Genomic DNA, 19,340 nt, shown 5'->3' with positions numbered 1-19,340 from the left:
AGCCACCTAAGCAAACAACACAAATGTATCCTATTTACCATTGAAATAGAAAATAAATAACTCTCTTCCATTCCTAGACATACATCTTCCCTCAGGCTGTCTCTCCTTTTCAGTCTACTGCAAACCCATACATACAGGCCAGTACATACACAAAAATTCCTACCACCACCCAACAAAAACTAGGTGTCATAAGCACCCTTAAACACAGAGCTCAAACTATTTGTTCAAATGAGCAAGCTCTAAACCAGGAATACAAGATCATCAACCAGACATTTATAAAAAATGGATAGAGTAAAAAAAAAACTATTCACAAGATCTTCCACAGAGATGCCACTAAAAACAAAAAAAAATTTCAATAATGCCATTGCCATTCCTTATGTCAGGAGCATTTCAGAAAAAAATAGAACACTACACAAATACAACATCAAAACCACCTTTAAACCCCCAACAAAATTAAGACACCTACTCAGTTCTTTCAAAGATCCTCTTCCACACCTAGCCCACCCAGGGGTTTACAAAATACAATGCACATGTAACTTACCATACATAGGGAAAACAGGGTGAATCATCCCAATATGGAAGGACAAACACAAACGACACATTAAATACCTCCAATTTGGTAAACCAGCATTTCAGAACACACTCCAGACATGCCACACAATTGATTGGAAAGGTACCAAGTCCCTAGACTGTACCAAAACCTGGTTCGAGAGGAAATTTAAAGAAGCATGTGAAATGCTCAAACACAATTTTAATCTGAACAAAAATGATGGTCTAATCATTCCAAGAATGTGGAGGACCCATTTACAACCATTATAGTAACCAGTACAAGTCAAAGAAAAATCTCAATATAAGAAGACTCAGTGAAGATTTTTATTTTATTTTTTAACATTCAGTAGCAACCTGAATGGTACAAGTCCAGAAGAAAATCTTAGCATAACAACCTGAACCATACAAGTCCTGAAGAAAAGTTTAGTATGAGAGGAGTTTAGGAGTGTTTATTGTGAGTTTCTTTTTTACCACTAGAGGTCAGGCTAAGTAAAAGATCAATTAAAAGTGTATTATTTACCTTTGTAGAGAGCAAGAGCATATGTAGCTTGTCTTCTTATACACATGTATTTTTCTGATGATGACCTCAATACACAGGTCGAAGCATCAAGTGTTATTTTATTAATAATAAGTAAAATAATCATTTCAACAAGTGTGTTTTGTGTCCATAAATTCGTAAATATGAATTTAAATTTTTCTGTATGAAGGGTTAGCTCTGTGCATTTATTAGGTAAGAAAACCTATTTCAAATTTCTGATTATGGTTTCTATTTGGCGTGGACTTTTATGTGTGTTCGCAGATGATCTTCTCGCGAAAATGTCTTCCCACATATTTCACACTGATATGGTTTCTCTTTAGTGTGCACCCTTTTGTGTCTTTTAAGGTCATTTCGTGAAAATGACTTATCACAGATTTCACACGTAAATGATTTCTTTTTATGTGCCCTCTTGTGTGCTTTAAAATTTCCTCTTTGTGAAAATGTCTTATTACATACTTCACATGTAAAGTCAGTCTTTCTGGTGTGAATCACCACATGTTTCTTACGATGATCTTCGCGTGAAAATGTCTTGCCACATATTTCACATTGAAATGGTTTTTCTTTAGTATGAATTCTTTTGTGTCTTCTAAGATCATCTGCCCTTGTAAATGTATTACCACAGATTTCACACATAAAGGACTTCTTAGGGATATTTTCATTGCTGTGAAGTCTTAGATGTATCTTAAGATTTCCTTTTGTTGAAAGTGTCTTGCAACATATTTCACATGGAAACCGCTTTTCTGTCAAAGCATACCTTTGTGTACTTTTTAAGATATCTTGCATGTGAAAATATCTTTCCATGCTTTAAAGATATTGGGATTTTATACCAATGAAGAAATCTAGGTGTCAAAATGTTTCCAGTAGCAAAGATTTTTCTTGAATTTCTTCTTTCATAATGTGCTTGAATTATTAGTTCTTTTTTGAGGCTGGAACAAAACAAAACAAAAAATTAAATTTGTAGTGATATATATTGAAAACTGATATATATATATATATTCATTTTTCTAAATTAACTGACTTAAACCCGAGAATTATAACACAATGACATTTATTTGAAAAAACGCAACATGTTTTGTCAAGAATGACTTCTTCAGGCGATAAGAACATAGAAAGATAATAAAAGACACTTAAATTAACATTGACACACTCCAAAGCTATACAATTATAAAGCCATAATAAAGCCATAAAATTTCAACTCTACTATTGTTGTACACCTGTGCGTGTGTGGAATCACGCGATCTCCAGTATCTAATAGTAGAGTTGAAAGGGTCTAAGGTGATTTCCCTTGACTCGACAATGCGGCGCTCTATTTCATCATGGCAGATGTGTAGGTTTGAAGTCAATGTCCAATTTATTTCATGTTGGTGGCCTTCGTTGTTCGTGTTTATTGAAAGCAGGACATGGCCCGACAGAGCAGTTGCTCTGGTTCTCTTATAAGCAATGTCTCTCTGATGCTCTTCGAGACGTAGTAAGATAGATTTCTCTGTCTGCCCATAGTAAGGCTTTCCACATTCACAAGTGACCTTGTATACACCTGGGAATTGTAGAAGGTTGTGAGGTTGTTTATAGTTGTTGAAGAGTGATATTATTTTTGGCAGAGTCGAGAAGCACGTTTTTATGTTAAACTTCTTTAGAATTCTGCTCAGCTTTTTGGATAGTGTGCTGATATATGGCAAGACGATATGACCTTTGGAGTCGTCCTGTGTCTCTACGTTGTTACGTTGACGGCGGGATAATTGGTTGTTAATACTTTTTAGAGAGTAGCCATTGTTTTTAAAGGTCCATTTAAGATGTTGTAGTTCCTTTTTCAGTTCTTCTTCATCTGACAGTACAGATCTTGCACGATTCGCTAGAGTTGATATAATACCCAACTTTTGTGCTGGATGGTGATGGGAGGACGCATGCAAATATCTGTCTGTGTGTGTTGGCTTTCTAAAAATAGAGACTTTAATTGATTCAGGCGTCTTGGTGAGTTTAACATCTAGGAAGCAGATGGAACTATTTTCTTCAATCTCCATAGTCAATTTTATATCTTGATGGCGGTTGTTTAAGTGGTCGAGAAACTTGTGAAGATTCTCAGTACCATGCTCCCATATGAGGAATATATCGTCCACATATCTAAGCCAAATTTTTGGTTTTAAAGTAAAAGAGGAGATCGTTTTTTCAAATAAATGTCATATTATACTATCAGTCATATATATATATATATATATATATATATATATATATATATATGACTGATAGAAAAATAATTATATTAAGTGCTTTCTATGAAAGCTACATTAATACAACAATCATGAAGGCATCAGATTTATTGTGATAAATCTAACTATTACTATACTGTTTTGTGCCTAAACAGCATTCAATCTTTGCCTTATTGCACCATAGTTAATGTAGTATGCCCCCACTTCCCGTGTAAAAAAATTACTTTTTTTTTTTTTTTACCATCGTTAATACTACTTCCTGTAAAGAATAGTATTTTTCTTTCTAATTTAGTGCAATTATGCCTATGAATAATTTCTTTAGCCAAAACTCAAAATGTTAATGCCATCTCTCAACTTCTTATCAAGATCAGCAAATCGCATTCCTCCAGTCTGCCTTAATAACTAACATTTCAAAATTCTGATAATACTTTCTGGATGCTGTTGAAAGTTTTCCCAAAGTTAGATTTTCCTACTTCACATCCAAGAGACTTAATATAATCTCTAGTGCACAGCCTTTTACAACAGAATAACCATTTCCTTATGACAATATGCCAACTGCTTTTATTTTTTGGAAAGTATTCTGTTGTCATCGCAGTGATCCTTGGAGTTCACACCAAGTAATTTAGTAAAGCAGAAAAGGAGTTCAACTCCTTTTCTGCTATTATTAAATCATAGATCTGCATTTATAATTCTACATGTGCACTAGTTTCATATCTGCATTACCATTTCATTATAATGATTGCTGCTGTAATGATCTTGGCCTCAGTACCTTATCAATTATCTACCACATAAACCACATCAAATTCTAAAAGAATAAGTCACAATGCATCATTGCCTATCAATCTTTAATAATTAGCTTTACATTCCTTATAATGATTTTTTATTTATTGAATTGGATTTTAACGGTATTGATACAAACACAGATTGATAAGAAAATGGTTATTTATTAACTTAAAAGCTAATATTTTGCTGGTATTATATCCAGCATCTTCAGAGCACACAGACTATCACAATCCCATACATTAAAGGCACACCTGAAAAGATATCTAGGGTGTTTTAACAAACACCAACTATGCACTGTATTTAAACCTTATTTGAAATTGGCAACTCTCATCTGTTCACTAAGGACAGATTCACACCTTTATCACACCAATGAGTCTATGAAATGCCCTGTTCATGTCATCGAGCTTACTAGGGATAGATAGGAAGAACTGTGGACATCTGCCTCAGTGAACACAAAATATATATGTGGCATATATATTCGCTATGGCGAGTTGGGTCTGGCAGACCATGCCTTTGGATATCCTTGCACACAGAATCAATTGGAAAAAAACAAAAGTACTGCATAGAAGCTTTTACAAGTCAGAGAGGTTGTTCCTAGAATCAACGGAAGCCTTAAAACATACTCCAACCTCAACAAGTATGGCTGTATAAATCTATCAAAGATTTGGGAGACAGTCATCCTAAGACCAAATAATTTTTTTTTTCTCCCAAAACTTTGGACTACTATTTTTCAAAAATTTGGACTACTGTTTTTTTTTGTTTGTTTGTTTTTAACTTAGATAGCACCTAATTAGGACTTTATTCTTGTGTTGCATGCTGCAATTACTTATACTGGTCCCACTGTTACACTGGATTGTGGTTGTCTCGTTATTGTAACGAACTTTATGTGCTCTGAAGATGCTGGATATAATACAGCAAAATATTAGCCTTTAAGTTAATAGCTATTTTCTTATCAATCCGTGTTACCATCAATTCCGTTAAAATCCAATTCAACATGTGACGAACACATAAGCCTTTCCACACAATTTTTTATTTATAAACATTTAATTATTATTGATTGTGCAGTATTTGTTTACTGCAATGAGTAATGTTTTTTAATGTCAATCCCACCCAACTAAAGGTCGGTAACTACAGAACATTTAGTGCTGTGTGTAAGTTATGCGGTATGGTGGAAGAAAAAATAAATAAATAAACAATACTGAACTTTGACACCCGCTGATTCCATAACATATATATCATCATCATCATCAAATTCCTGCCATGTACCCTCAAGGGGTGTACAGGATATGATAGTACTACATGAAAAAATTACATCATTACTAACTTCCTATCTACAATTTTCCTCCAAATCAGTCTGTTACTTGTCAAGACTCCAACATTATCAGATCTTATATTTCTATCGTCTAAGGCACTTTGTACCATATCAATCCACCTATATCTTGGTCTTCCTCTGGGTCGTTTTCCTGCCAACCTGGATGCTGACAATGTCAAGTTCTTTCCTAATATCCTCATTTTTAATACGATATTGCCATTGATGCCATCTGTTCACGCCTCTAATCTTTCTCAGGACTCTCATATCTGCGGTCTCTAGTCTTTGGTCAAGTGTTTTACTTCTGACCCAGCTCTCAGATCCATAAGTTAAAACTGGTCTGAACACTATCTTGTATACAGCTAATTTAGTGTTCCGACTAATTTCTCTCTTATTCCACATTAATTTATTCAACTGGCTTCCCACCATACCAGCTTTGCTGATTCTGTTGTCTATTTCTATATTTAATTTACCATCTTCAGTAAAAAGCGTGCCTAAGTAACTGAAATGATTTACTTGTTCCACAGATTCTCCATTCACAACACAGTTGACATTTTCAATGATTCTGCCTATTTTCATTGTCTTTGTCTTTTTATTGCTGACCTTCATACCATAACATATATATTGTTGTGGTTATTCAATACTACTTTTTTTTTTTTTTTTTTGCACCTTACTGTATAATCCAGGAACTCCTCTAGAGGCCAAATATGGGACATGGCCAATTCAGAATTCCAATGAGCAGGATGGTAACTGCATATTTATGAAACAAGCATCTACAACATAAGGTCTTTCACATGTGGAATTCAAACCCACAGCTGTTGGATGGAGAACAGAAATGCTATTTCATACCAACATTACACCACTAAAAACATCACCTAAAACAAAGCTAACCTTCTAGCCTCATTCTCTTTCATCTCCTGAGTGAAAAAACTAAAGCAAATTACCTCTATAATTGTCCCGTTTCAATAAAAGTACCGAGTTGACTGGCATTATGGATGAAGAAAGTAACACTACAAGACCAGTGTACTGTCTGTTAATTGTACGTATTTTACTAGTTTGTATAAATTTCATTTGTAAACAAGAAGAATGCTGCACTAGATGGTGAAGAGAGCTATGAAAAAATAAGTTTAAAATTTAACATTGTATGTGGAATTAGGGATAATTAGTTTCTTAAATATTGTTGTATGATAGTTGCGATTGGTAGGCAGTGTTTGGTGTAGTTCTAATTCTGGATTTATTAAATTTCATTGTGTTTCTTGTGTGTGTGTAGCTTTGAGTATGAATAAAATGGTGGTGAAAAGTAATATGGTGCAAAAGACGAATGCAAGTGGCATGGATTTTTCAAAAATAGCGAGATGCTGCGAATACAGTATGTACGCTTGGAGAGGGATTGAAGATATTTATGTGGAGAGAATAAATAAGACAGATGAGAGAGTTTGGATGTGTAAGAAATGCAGCATACTTATGGATTATGAGATATCATTGAATGTAAGTGGTGAAGAAAGCTATCAATGCTGATTGGTAAGACAGCATGTGTAGATGGCAGTGAGTTAGTAGTAAGACAACAAAAGTACAAGGTAGTGAAAATGAGATTTGCATAAATGGCACAGAAAAACTAGTCGAAGATATGAAAGCATAGTTGGTAAAGATGAGGCAAGAGAAAACATATGAGAAATGAACTGATGAGAATTACAGATTTGCACGGGAATGTGAGGAGAATGGGACAAAAGATTTGAAAGAAATATCCAATGATTTCAGAGTGGCTATGTATAGCGATTCAGTGATAAGAGTGAAAAGATGCACGAGGTCTGTTTTCTGGATCTGTCTGTTTGGTGGTTGAAGCATTGGATAATAGGCATACAAGAGCAAAAGAATTGCTAGTGATAGTTGCCACAAATTATTTGACTGGTAACAAGAAGAATGTAAGGAGGGGATATCACGAGTCTGTGAAGGAGAGTGAAAGATAACAGTGTGGTAGGTAAGTTAGTCAGTTTGTTGCCCAGGTATGACAATGATGAATTGAGAAGGTGAATGAAGATTATAAATGGTATACTAGCAGAGTTATTATTCCTGATACCTCCAAGGAGTCCGAAGACTCATCGCGGGAGGACACCTACAACTGTCTCAACCACTACACCGAACCTCTACTACAAATCATCTCCATCAATGCCATCTACCACCCATCTCCACCACAACTAGTATTTTTTGTCTGTAAATTGTGTGTTCTGAAGGGCTGATTTGTCTGTATGTGGGATGAAAAACCCGAGTTTCCGGGAGAAAAAACCCTGCTGCTTCCATATGAGATCGGCTAACTCACCTTCGATTGAAATCTTCCAGATAAAGATTCCTCCCACCGCGACGAGAATTGAACTTAGGCCTATTCCAATCGAAGGGCGCAATGTACATCGAGAATGACAGTACATCTCGAGTTGTACAAGGAAAAAGGAGTTCATTTTGCAAATGTGTGGGATATGTTTGAGGGGTGGATAGAGTTGTATAAAAGAGATTGGGCTACACTTGAATGGATTTGGTGCCAGTCAGTTGAAGAAACTGTTGCTGCAAGAGAGAATGTGAAAGTAAGTGAATCTAAGACCTGAGGAAGCAAGAGATTTGTAGAAGAGAAAGAGAGTAATGTAGGCAAGTTTGTGAATGGAGAGGTGAGTGGCACGAGTGAAGAGAATGCAAAAGAAGAAACACAGAATGGATAGGGAAACAGGGAAGGCCAGAGTGGACTGCAAAAAAAAAAAAATGTGTTGATGATACTTTCAGGAATAGATGTGTGAGTGCGCAAGAAAGGATTAAGAATGGATGAAGGAGGGGATCACATTTAAGTCTGGGGAGGGGTGTAATATCAGTGATGGACAGGAATGGACAGGGAAGAGTGTGAAGGAGTCATCTTTTACACAACTCTATCCACCCCTCAAACTCATCCCCCACATTTGCAAAATGAACTCCTTTTTCCTTGTATAAGTCTGCTGGCATACCATTTATAATCTTCATTCACCTTCTCAATTCATCATTATCATACCTGGTCAACAAACTGACTAACTTACCTACCACACTGTTATCTTTCACTCTCCTTCACAGCCTCGTGATATCGACTTGTTATAGAAAGAGAAATGAGCTAGTGTGTATTATGTTTAAAAATGCTACAAGTATTTGAAACAAGGAGAACGGAATTACAGCACTCATAGAGTTCATTCACCCAAAAATTGTTGGTCCAGTAAGTGAGACATGGTTGAACGAGAATGACATTCTGACAGGAATAGAGATGGAGTGATATGAAGTTTATCATGAAGACAGACAAAGCAAAAAGGGAGGAGTGTTACTGAGGGTGGCAGAGGAGTTGTGCCGTTTTAGGGTGAGGAATGCAAATACTGATAGTGGTTTTGAAACAGTATGGTATGAAGTGAAGGTGGACAGGATGAAATGTTTAGTAAGGTGTTGCTATAGACCTGTTAATGTGGAAAGGAGCGAGAAGTAAATGTTTAGACAAACTGGTTAGGCTAATAAAAAAAGGGACATTATGGACAATTTCAATTATGGTAATATAGAGAATGAAAATACAGCATCAGGAAATAAAAGGGAATGAATTTCTTGAGTTTAAAAGGGATAACTACCTTAAGCAGTATGTAACAGAGACCACACATGGATCAAGGGTCTTGGATTTGATTATCTCATCAGAAGATATAGTTGTGAATGAAGTGTCACATCTTCCTCCAGTTGTTGAAAGTGACTATGAAGTGATCACTTGGGTGGTGGCCAGCCATAACAGGACTTATATGAGAAATATTTATATGTGGAACTAGAGACAGTGATCATGGCAATATGAGATGGTGGCTTGGAGCAATATCATGGAATTAGGAATTATGTGGGAAGGAAATCAATGCTACTTGGTCTTAACCCAGGAAGTATCTGGCATAGGCTATGACTGAGTGTATTCCAAAGATCAGGAGATTAAACAAGGTAAGTGGTAAGTGTAAAATGGATGACTGAAAAGGAAAAACGTTCAATCAGGAAGAAAAAGGCATCGTGGAGGTAGCACAAGATGAGTAGAGATGATTAGTTACATGAGGAATCCAAAGAGCAAGCTGGGAAGGTGACTCATTTAGTAAGGGTAGCAGAAGTGTGGTATCAGCAGAAGTTAGTAGATAATGCTAAAAGAAATCCTAGGGTGTTTTTTCAATATGTGGCCAGTAGAAGGAAGAATGATGATGATGATGATGATGATGATAGGCTACATCAAGGAGTCCTTAGATTCAGTGAGAGAGGCCCCAAACATCATGTCAAGAAATATCCAACATTTACACAGTATCTATCATACTTTGCTTTGAACTCATTCACAGTCATGGCATCCACAAAAGACTCTGGCAACCTATTCCACTCATTCACTACTCTCCAAGCAAAAAAACCTAGTTCTCCTACCACCACCAGACTTGTTCTGAAAAATTTCCTGTGAATTAATCTTGTAAAAAACCCCTTAGTAATTTGTATGTCTCTATCATATCACCCCTTTTCTGCCTACAAACCAGTTTCTGCAACCTACAAATCTTCAACCTGTACTTGTAAGGTTCATTCCATAGACTTGCTACTAGCTTGGCCACTCACCTCTGGATCCTCACTACCTACCCCTCATCATCACCAAGAAACCCTAGCACACAGAGTTTCTTGGTTATGGGAGGATGATGTTGGAGAATGATAAACACTCAGGAGAATATCAGGAAAACTGCCATTTTCTTAGACTTAGCGAAAGCATTTGACAGGGTGCCACATGATAAACTGATATTTAAGTTGCAGCACATGGGTCTGGATGTCAGATTAGTCAACTGGATTCAGGATTGGCTGTCCGATAGGTATCAGAGAGTTGTGTATGGTGGGACAGTTTCAAGGAGGCAGAGGATTACAAGTGTGGTCCCACAGGGCTCAGTGCTGGGACCTGTATTGTTTAATCTTTATATCAATGAAATTGTCAATGGATTGCAAGGGGATATTCGGTTGTTTGCAGATGATGCAAAGCTGGGAAGGATTATTAGTAATAGTGCAGATGTGGTAGCCCTGCAAGAGGATTTGAATAAGCTAGATAGATGGGCAAATGAATGGGGGGTTTCAGTTTAATGCAGCAAAACGTAAGGTCTTGAGGTCTGGGAAACATCAATGGGAGGACGCTGCATACTCTATGGGAGGAGTTATACTGGAAGAAGTAGAGGAGACAAGAGATCTGGGGTTGATGATTGATAGAAACCTGAAATTTAGGGGACATATTGCAAAGGTGGTGAAGGTAACACAGAGGATTGCTGCAATAATGAGAAGGACACTGACCTGCAAATATAAAAGGATTATCATTCCATCGTAAAAGTCTCTGATCAGACCATACTTAGACTATTGTTCTCAGATTTGGTCCCCAGGATTTGAAGGGGGTAAATTAACTGTGGAAAGAGTACAAAGGCGAATAACAAAGATGGTGTCGGGACTGTACAATGTTAGTTATGAGGATCGGCTGAGGGAACGTGAACTGCAGGTTTGGAGCATAGAAGAAGGAGAGGTGATATGATTGAGACTTTTAAACTGTTGAGAAGTGGTTACAGGGTTGACACTTGGGAGTTCTTTCACTTGGTTGAACAGCGGGAAGGAGTGATGACAAGAGGCCATCCCTGGAAGTTACGAAAGGATACTCTGAGCAAGAGGGTAAGGAGTGGTTTCTTTGCATGGAGGGTGGTTGAACCATGGAATGCATTGCCTGATGGAGTGGTGGGAGCGAGAACAGTCAATGAGTTCAAGGAGTGGTATGATAGACTTTATGTTTCTGGGGTGGGGGGGGGGCAGACCTCCCCTCAATGAGTCTTGATAGACTGTGTTTCTTAGGAAGGACCTCCACGAGAGTCTTTTGACTCCAGGGAGGCCTGAATAATAATAATAATATTGTGTAGGTGTCAAATGAGCAGTGCATTCAAGTATTCCATTCTTGTGATTATAACATAATGCAGAACTTGAGAGCAATGGGAATGGGGGAGGAACTACTGATAGTGAGTAGAGGTATATGAGAAATTGATACCCATGATGTCAGCAAGGCCATGGGATTTGATGATATATCACTGCATGTCTTGAGGAAATGTTCAAGGAAGTTAGCAACAGTTTTAACTTACATTTTTAACATGAGTCTTAGATTAGCTCAAGTCCCAAAAGAGTGGAAAGATGGCAACATTGTTCCGATTCATAAAGGAGTCATAAGACTAGGCTTCGAATTATAGGCAAATCTGTTCTCTGGAGTTGTGATCAAGATTTTAGAGAAGCTAGAGAGGACAAGGATTCAGAACTGTGTCGACATCAGTAGAATTCTCTTTAATGAACAGTATGGGTTTGCTAAAAGAAGACTGTGTTTAGCAATCTGCATACTTATTATAACAAGGTGATGAATACATTGGACAAGTGGAATGCATATATACAGTAGTATATTTAGATTTCAATACATTGCCATATGACAAACTAGTAGTTAAACTACTAGTTTGTCATAGAACAGATGCAGTTGGATAGTAGATCAGTGCACCAGATTGGCTGTCTGATAGGTGTCAGCATGTTCTGTATGAGGGAGTGATATCCCAGAAGAGGAAAGTCCCAAGTGGCATGCCCCAGGGATCTGTTTAGGGTCATTATTGTTTAATTTGAATGAAAATGACATTCGAAAGGGATTAAATGGTGATATGCAGTTGTTTGCAGATGATGCAAAATAGGGGAGAGTTATGAGAAGTACAGCTGATATTGTAGCTTTGTAAGAGGACCTAAATAAACTCTGAATGAGCAAGTATGTGGAGGATGCCAGTTTCATGTTACAAAGTGTAAGCTTTTAAAATCATCATCATCATCAAATTCCTGCCATGTGCCCTCAAGGGGTGTGCAGGATATGATAGTACTACATGAAAATTTACATCATTACTAACTTCTATCCACAATTTTCCTCCAAATCAGTCTGTTACTTGTCAAGACTCCAACATTATCAGACCTTATATTTCTATCATCTAAGGCACTTTGTACTGTATCAATCCACCTATATCTTGGTCTTCCTCTGGGTCGTTTTCCTGCCAACCTGGCAGAGAACACTTGTTTTGCTAATCTTTCCTCTCCCATTCTGTTTAAGTGACCATACCACCTGAGATTAGCTCTGCTATCGCATTCCTGGATGCTGACAACATCAAGTTCTTTCCTAACATCCTCATTTTTAATATGATATTGCCATTGATGCCATCTGTTCACGCCTCTAATCTTTCTCAGGACTCTCATATCTGCAGTCTCTAGTCTTTTGTCAAGTGTTTTACTTCTGACCCAGCTCTCAGATCCATAAGTTAAAACTAGTTTGAACACTGCCTTGTATACAGCTAATTTAGTGTTCCGACTAATTTCTCTCTTATTCCATATGAATTTATTCAATTGACTTCCCACCATACCAGCTTTGCTGATTCTGTTGTCTATTTCTATATTTAATTTACCATCTTCAGTAAAAATCGTGCCTAAGTAGCTGAAATGTTTTACTTGTTCCGCAGGTTCTCCATTCACAACACAGTTGACATTTTCAATGATTCGGCCTATTTTCATTGTCTCTGGCTTTTTATTGCTGAACTTCATACCATATCTATTACAATAGTTATTCAATTTAGTCAGTGAATCTTGCAGACTTGTAGTGGATTTATTTAGATGTATAACATTGTCTGCATAAAGCAAAGAACTGACATTAACATCTCCAATTCTGATATCATGTTTAATACCACTTTCCTTCATAATGTGATCCATATAGATAATGAATAACAGAGGGGATAATGTACTTCCTTGTCTCACACCAGATTTAACATCTTCCTGTACTTCCTTCAATTCTAACTGCTACTTACAACTCAAATAAAGACTAAGTATCGCTTGATATAATGCCCCATTAACACCATATAACTTTATTTCACCTTATAACTGTAGCGTACTGAATAGCTTCTCTCTTGGCACCTTGTCATATGCCTTTTCCAAATCGACAAAACTTAAATACAGATCTTTGTTATATTCCCATGATTTCTCGACTATTTGTCGTAACGTGAAGATCTGATCCTGACAGCCTCTATTTGGCCTGAATCCAGCTTGTTCTTCACCAAGCTTTTCTTCCACAATTCTTCTCAACCGTTTCTCAAGTATACTTGCATAGATCTTGCCAGGAACACTCAGTAGGGAAATACCTCTGTAATTCTCACATTCAGTTCTATTTCCCTTTTTATATATGAGTACTGAGAGCTCTACTCCAATCATCGGGATTTCGTCCCTCTGTCCAGGCATTCTGAACTATGCAGTGCAGCCACTGTAAGACTTTTATTTCACCATACTTCAAGATTTCTGGTCGAATATCATCTACTCCTGCTGCCTTTCCACATTTCAAGCCTTTGATGGCTTTTTCTACTTCAAGTATTGATATGTATTCCTGACTGCATGCCTGGTCAGTGTTTTTTTTTACCACTGTGCTGTCATCACTGCTTGTTTCATTTAGCAGTTTTTCAAAGTAATTACTCCATACTTCAAGGATATCTTTTTCTCCCGTTTTCATGTCATCTTTATCATCTCTAACTCCTTTTACAGCATCTTTCCTCCATTCCTAAGCTTCTTCAACTACTTCCAGAATATTTTGCCATCTTCTTGATATTTATTTTCTATGTTCTTGCCAAAGTCCTCCCATGACTTTTGTTTAGCTAGTTTTACAGACTGTTTAGCTTTCTGACATTTGTCTCTGTATTCTCTAAGGGCACAAGCTGACTTATTTGCCAGGAACTTTTGATATGCTTTCTTCTTTTCCTTCACTGCCTCTTTAACTACCCATGTCCACCATGAAATTCTAATTTTTCTATCCTTGCAGACAACTTCACCACATGCCTCTCTAGCTGAATCAATCAGGGTTTTCTTCACGGCTTGCCACTGAATCTCCAAGGTTTGGTCCCTGTTCTCAAACTCTTTCATTTTTTCTTCAATAATCTTTGTGTATTTTAGTATACAGTTCACATCTGAGAGCTGCTCAACTTTTATTCGCTTTAAAACTTTCTTATATGTTATTCTTTTCAATATGAAATTCAATTTTATCCTGCTCAAGACTAAATAATGATTACTTACAATTTCAAATACTCTGTACACTCTGGTATCCTGCACCAGGGAGAAAACATCACTATCACAATAATATAGTCAATGAGACATTTCTTATTTCTTGCCTCTTCTCTCCATGTGAATTTGTGCACATTTTTCTGTTGGAACATGGTGTTAGTAATAACCAGTCCATGTCCTGAGCAGAAATCCAACAGATATTTGCCATTATTATTAGCTTTGCTCTTTTCTCCAAATTTTCCCAAAATATTTTTGTATGTCTGACAATCATTTCCTACTCTGCTATTTAGATCCCCAACAAGGACCAACTTTTCCTTTTTCATTGTGTCAGTTGCTTTTTCTAAAGCCTCAAAAAATTCCTCGACTTCTACCTTAGTAGAACCTTCTGTAGGACCATAGGCACAAATAAGTCTCATTGTCCACTTCCCCATTCTCATATTACCCACATTACTCTACTTGAGACTGCCTGCCATTCAAGAAGATTAGCCTTGTGTTTTGTGTTGAATACTATGGCTACTCCTTCTTTTCCTTGATTGTCATTGCCTGAATATAACCTTTTTGTATTTATTGCTCAGAAAGATCTCACCAGTTTTTGTCTTTTTTGTTTCAGTCATCCCTATTATGTCGATTTGGTACTTACCTAATTCCTCAGCTAGCTCCATTTCTTTGCCATTCAGGCTTCTTATGTTGATAGTACTGATCTTTAACTCTGGTGATGTTGTGTTGGGGTGTGTTTTCAGATTTGTTCCAGTTGCTGACTTTTCGCTGTTTGCTCTGGTTCCCTGGTGAAAACAACGGGGGCCTTGTTTAACCGGGCAACACCCCAGTCTGCATGAAATTTTGTCATGTTGTACCATCATTTTGTATTTTGGTTTAACCAATAAGAATAGAATTTGGTTGGCTAAATCCCAAATTGCCAGCCCATCCTTGTTCGTTTAGTATCCAGGTAGATATCCAATCAGGTGCATCACGAGAAGGTGAGGACTGGACATTAGGTCAAAAGCCCTGGTGGGTTCTCCGCATTCCTTTAAAGGCTATGTGGAAGTCTCCTCTCAGTTATACAGCTTTTAAAATATGGGAAGCAAAAATGGGATGCAGAGTATAGGATTGGTGGGGAAATTTTAGAGGAGGCAAAGGAGATGAAAAATCTGGGGATGATGGTAGACAGGGACTTGAAATTTCATGGACATTTTGCTAAAACTATGAGGACAACAGCAGATTAGAGGAATGATGTAGAGAACACTGATGTGTAGAAGAGTGTTTTGATTCCATCGTACAAGACTTTGATCAGGCCACATATGGATTACTGTGCAAGTTGGTTACCAGATTTCCAAAAGGATGATGAAATGTCGGAGAGGATTCAGCGATGATTGACTAAATTTGTTTCTGGTCTTTGGAATGTGGAATATGAGGACAGATTGAGGGAATGCAAATTACAGTCTAGTGGATAGAAGGAAGAGGGGAGATATGATCAAGACAAGACATATAAGTTGGTAAAGGGTAATTATCTGATTAACGTGAATGAGATGTTTCATAGAATATCTGGAGATTTTTTTTTTTTTTTTAATATTGAGTGCATACACGAGAGGTTGGTAGATCAGCTATAGTACATTAGTACTCTGTATGGGTTGGGAAAGAAGGTACTTGTTCACATTGGATTTCAATGACTGTATATTGTATTCCTTAGGAGAACACATCAAGAGGAAGACTGTTCATAGTGTAGCAGTTGCAGGGATGAAAGAGGGGAGGAGAAGAAACTTGTTCTGTGGGTTTCAAGTGCACTGTGTAGGGATGTTGAACAGCAGCTGCATGTGTTCCAATGAGCTTAGTACTAAATGGAGGGATTATTGATGCTATTTCGGATTAACATTTTCCATGGAAATGTTTGTAGAAAAAAACATAGTGCAGAGACCGATCGTCTGTGCAAAAGTGGGGGGAGTGAGTTGGTAAGAGATGGATCATTAACCCCTTAACATACAAAGATGTCTGTGACACATTTTTTGTTTATTGCACCAAAATTGATTTTGAATTTTGGTTTCACATATAAATACAACCGAATATAGATGCTAGACAATCTTGTGCCTATTTCCTTTCAGCCGAGAAAAGCTGACAATGGCACGTATCGGCTATTTCATTTGTGTTTGATCCAGCAAATCACCCTCACCCAAAAAATTGGCAGAAAAACGACCGCTTTCTGATTTTTAATTGGTACGTTAAGGGGTTAATAAGTCTGTTTGCTCTCCATATTGAGTTGAGCATTTTGAGGGGGTTCTCACCCCACATGTGGGAGCAGTATTCGATGGTTGGGCAGATTTGTGATTTGTATAAGGTTAACAGCTGTTCAGAGGCTAATTCCTGTCAGGGTAATTCCAAGAAGAGAAATCTCAGATTGCCTGGAACTTTGGGTGTTGTCAAAAATAATACTGGGAGAAAATGTTTTTTTTTTTTTTTTTTTTTTTTTTTTTTTTTTTTTTTATGAGAAATGAGACAGTACTGGGTTTTATTTGCATTGAAAGTGACTAGGTTATCTGAACCCCATTGGAGGATGGCTTGGAGGTCTGAATTGAGGGCAGTAGTGGTTGCTGTTCTGTAGGTTGAGGTGAGTTATGTGGAGTAAGATTTATCAAAAGAAAGGGAGGAGTGCAATGTGCTGTCGTCTGCAAAACTGTGTATTGGGGTTGTAGGTAAGTTGAAGTAGGTCATTGATTTATAGTAGGAAGAGGGTTGTGAGAGGACAGAACCTTGAGGAATCCCAGCATTAGTTGAATGGTAAGAGGATAAGGAGCCATCCACCACCACATATACTGTGCATCCAGACAGAAAGCTGGCAATCCAACTACAGAGGTCTTGAGATAGACCAAACGATGGCAGCTTGCTTAGTAAGTCATTGTGCCACATCCGGTCAAGCGCCTTGGAGATATCAAGTGCAACTGCTTGAGATTCACCAAACTTCTCCATGGCATTTGTCCAGAGATGGGTGACATACGTGAGCAGATCTCCTGTTCATCGGCAGTGACGGAATCTATACTGGTAGTCGTTTATTAGACGGGTAGCTCTGAGGTAGTGTTGGAGTTAAGAATTGATGATTTTTTCCATTACTTTAGACAGGACTGAGGTGAACGAGATGGGGCAGTAGTTGGACACCAGTGACTTGTCGCACTTCTTGGGAATGGGTTTATAGGCCAATTTCCAGGCTGTAGGATCTTACCAGTGAAGTAAGACAGTATATATAAGCGACATAGGACAGGAGACAGTTCTGGTGCACAAACCTTCAGGACAATTAAAGGAATGCAATCAGGGCCGAAAGACTTTTTTTTGTGTCTAATTTGGACAGTATTTTGCTGATCTCCTTCTGTCAAAGAATATAGTGGGCATTGTATGTTGGGCATCTGGAATGTTTGGGGGACATTTGCCATTGTCAATTATACACACATTGGAAGCAAAATGTGAGGCCAGGAGATTGGCCTTTTCTGTAGGTGATGATACAGAAGCCATCTGAGTAAGATAGAGGTGAGAATAGTGTTGGGCAGAAGTTACGACAGATTGCTTTGGTGAGGGACCAAAAGGCTTGGCTGCCGTTTGGACAGGCTACTAATTGTCTGCTTGTTGCTCTTTTGAACTCTGTTTTGGAAGCGTTGATTGTTTTTTGCATTTATTTCAGGCTTCAGTATAAGCTCTAAAGGAGGATCGGATTCTTGATTTGAGCCAGTGGTATGTTTGGTTTTTAATTTGTTTAATCCTGGTTTTCGAATACTGTGGAGAATGTATGATTCCGTGCCAGCGAGGATTACTTTGGTTATGAGTTCAGTCCATGTGTTTGTGTTCGAAGGTCAGAAGCAAAGTCTAACCATGGGAATGAGGCACAGAAGTTGCAGACGCTGTCTCCCACTTGCCACTGTTATAATGCCAAACTACTCTTGCATGTAAGTCGCTATGTAAGCATTGTTCATGGGGGAGAAGATGAGCACTAGGTTGTGGTCAGAATTGCCCAGCAGGCTCTCTACATTCACTGCATATTTGGAAGGGTCATTGGTCAGGAAGAGGTCTAAGGTATTTGGGGAGTGGTTTGGATTATCAGGTATTCTGGTTGGCATCTGAACTAGTTGTGTAAGGTCAATGGTGATGGCAAATGTTTCAGCATCTCTGCCTGCAAGATCTGTACAACTGAAGGAGAAAAGCCAGCTGGTGTTGTGGACATTAAAATCTCCTAGGAGAATAATTTCGTTGTTGGGAAAGTGGGACTGAAGAAAGTCAATTTTTAAGGAGAGGAAATTGAAGAACTCAGATTGGTTGTTTGCATTAAGGGAGCGATAGAGACAGCATATGAATCTGACGGAGTTGAGTAGGGATATTTTCATCCAAAGAAGGTCAAAGTTGGGAGATCCTAGGTTGGGTGCTCTCTGGCAAGGTATGTTGTAGCGGATCTGAAGATGGGGGAAGGTGCATAAGGTGGGTCGGAGGAGTAGATCTTTTGTATGAAGAGTGGTACATGATTTGAATGCATTGCCTGGGAGTGTGGTGAATGCAGGGATAGTGAATGTATTTAAGTCGAGGTATGATGAACTGTGCATGTGAGAATGGCACCTCGCATGATGAGTCTCTTGACTCCTTGGAGGTCTGTTGATGATGATAATAAATAATAGGAAGATATGTTTGGCAGTAAACTATTAGTTGATTTGCTTACTTCAGCTCTTTTAAATAAAGAAAATAATTAACAGTTAATTTCTGACCACGTTATCTCAGATTAATTCGGTTCCCAAAAAGTACATACTGTGTTTACTGAAAAAAAAAAATAATAATAATAAATAAATAAATAAATGTGGAAATTCGTTTCACCAGCTGC

At 37.8% G+C, this 19,340-nt stretch overlaps 1 protein-coding gene across 4 annotated transcripts in view; it reads right to left on the bottom strand.

Moving 5' to 3' along the window:
• Positions 1 to 522: 522 nt before the first annotated feature.
• LOC150098674 (uncharacterized) overlaps positions 523 to 19,340 on the bottom strand; it is a 68,893-nt gene continuing 50,075 nt past the window's right edge. For all 4 annotated transcript variants that reach the window (XM_090405536.1, XM_090405537.1, XM_090405538.1 and 1 more), the window contains one exon: positions 523 to 2,013. In XM_090405536.1, coding sequence (XP_090261662.1) covers positions 1,316 to 1,888 — 573 coding nt within the window. In that variant the 5' untranslated portion in view covers positions 1,889 to 2,013 and the 3' untranslated portion in view covers positions 523 to 1,315. The remainder of the gene's footprint in view (positions 2,014 to 19,340) is intronic.

The sequence above is a fragment of the Typopeltis vanoorti genome, chromosome 15 (genome assembly GCF_054136105.1).
Source record: "Typopeltis vanoorti isolate ZY-2024b chromosome 15, IOZ_Tvanoo_1.0, whole genome shotgun sequence".
In the NCBI taxonomy this organism is placed as follows: Eukaryota; Metazoa; Arthropoda; class Arachnida; order Uropygi; family Thelyphonidae; genus Typopeltis; species Typopeltis vanoorti.
The sequence above is the reverse complement of the archived record's forward strand: the minus strand, read 5'-3'. Positions and strand labels throughout refer to the sequence as shown.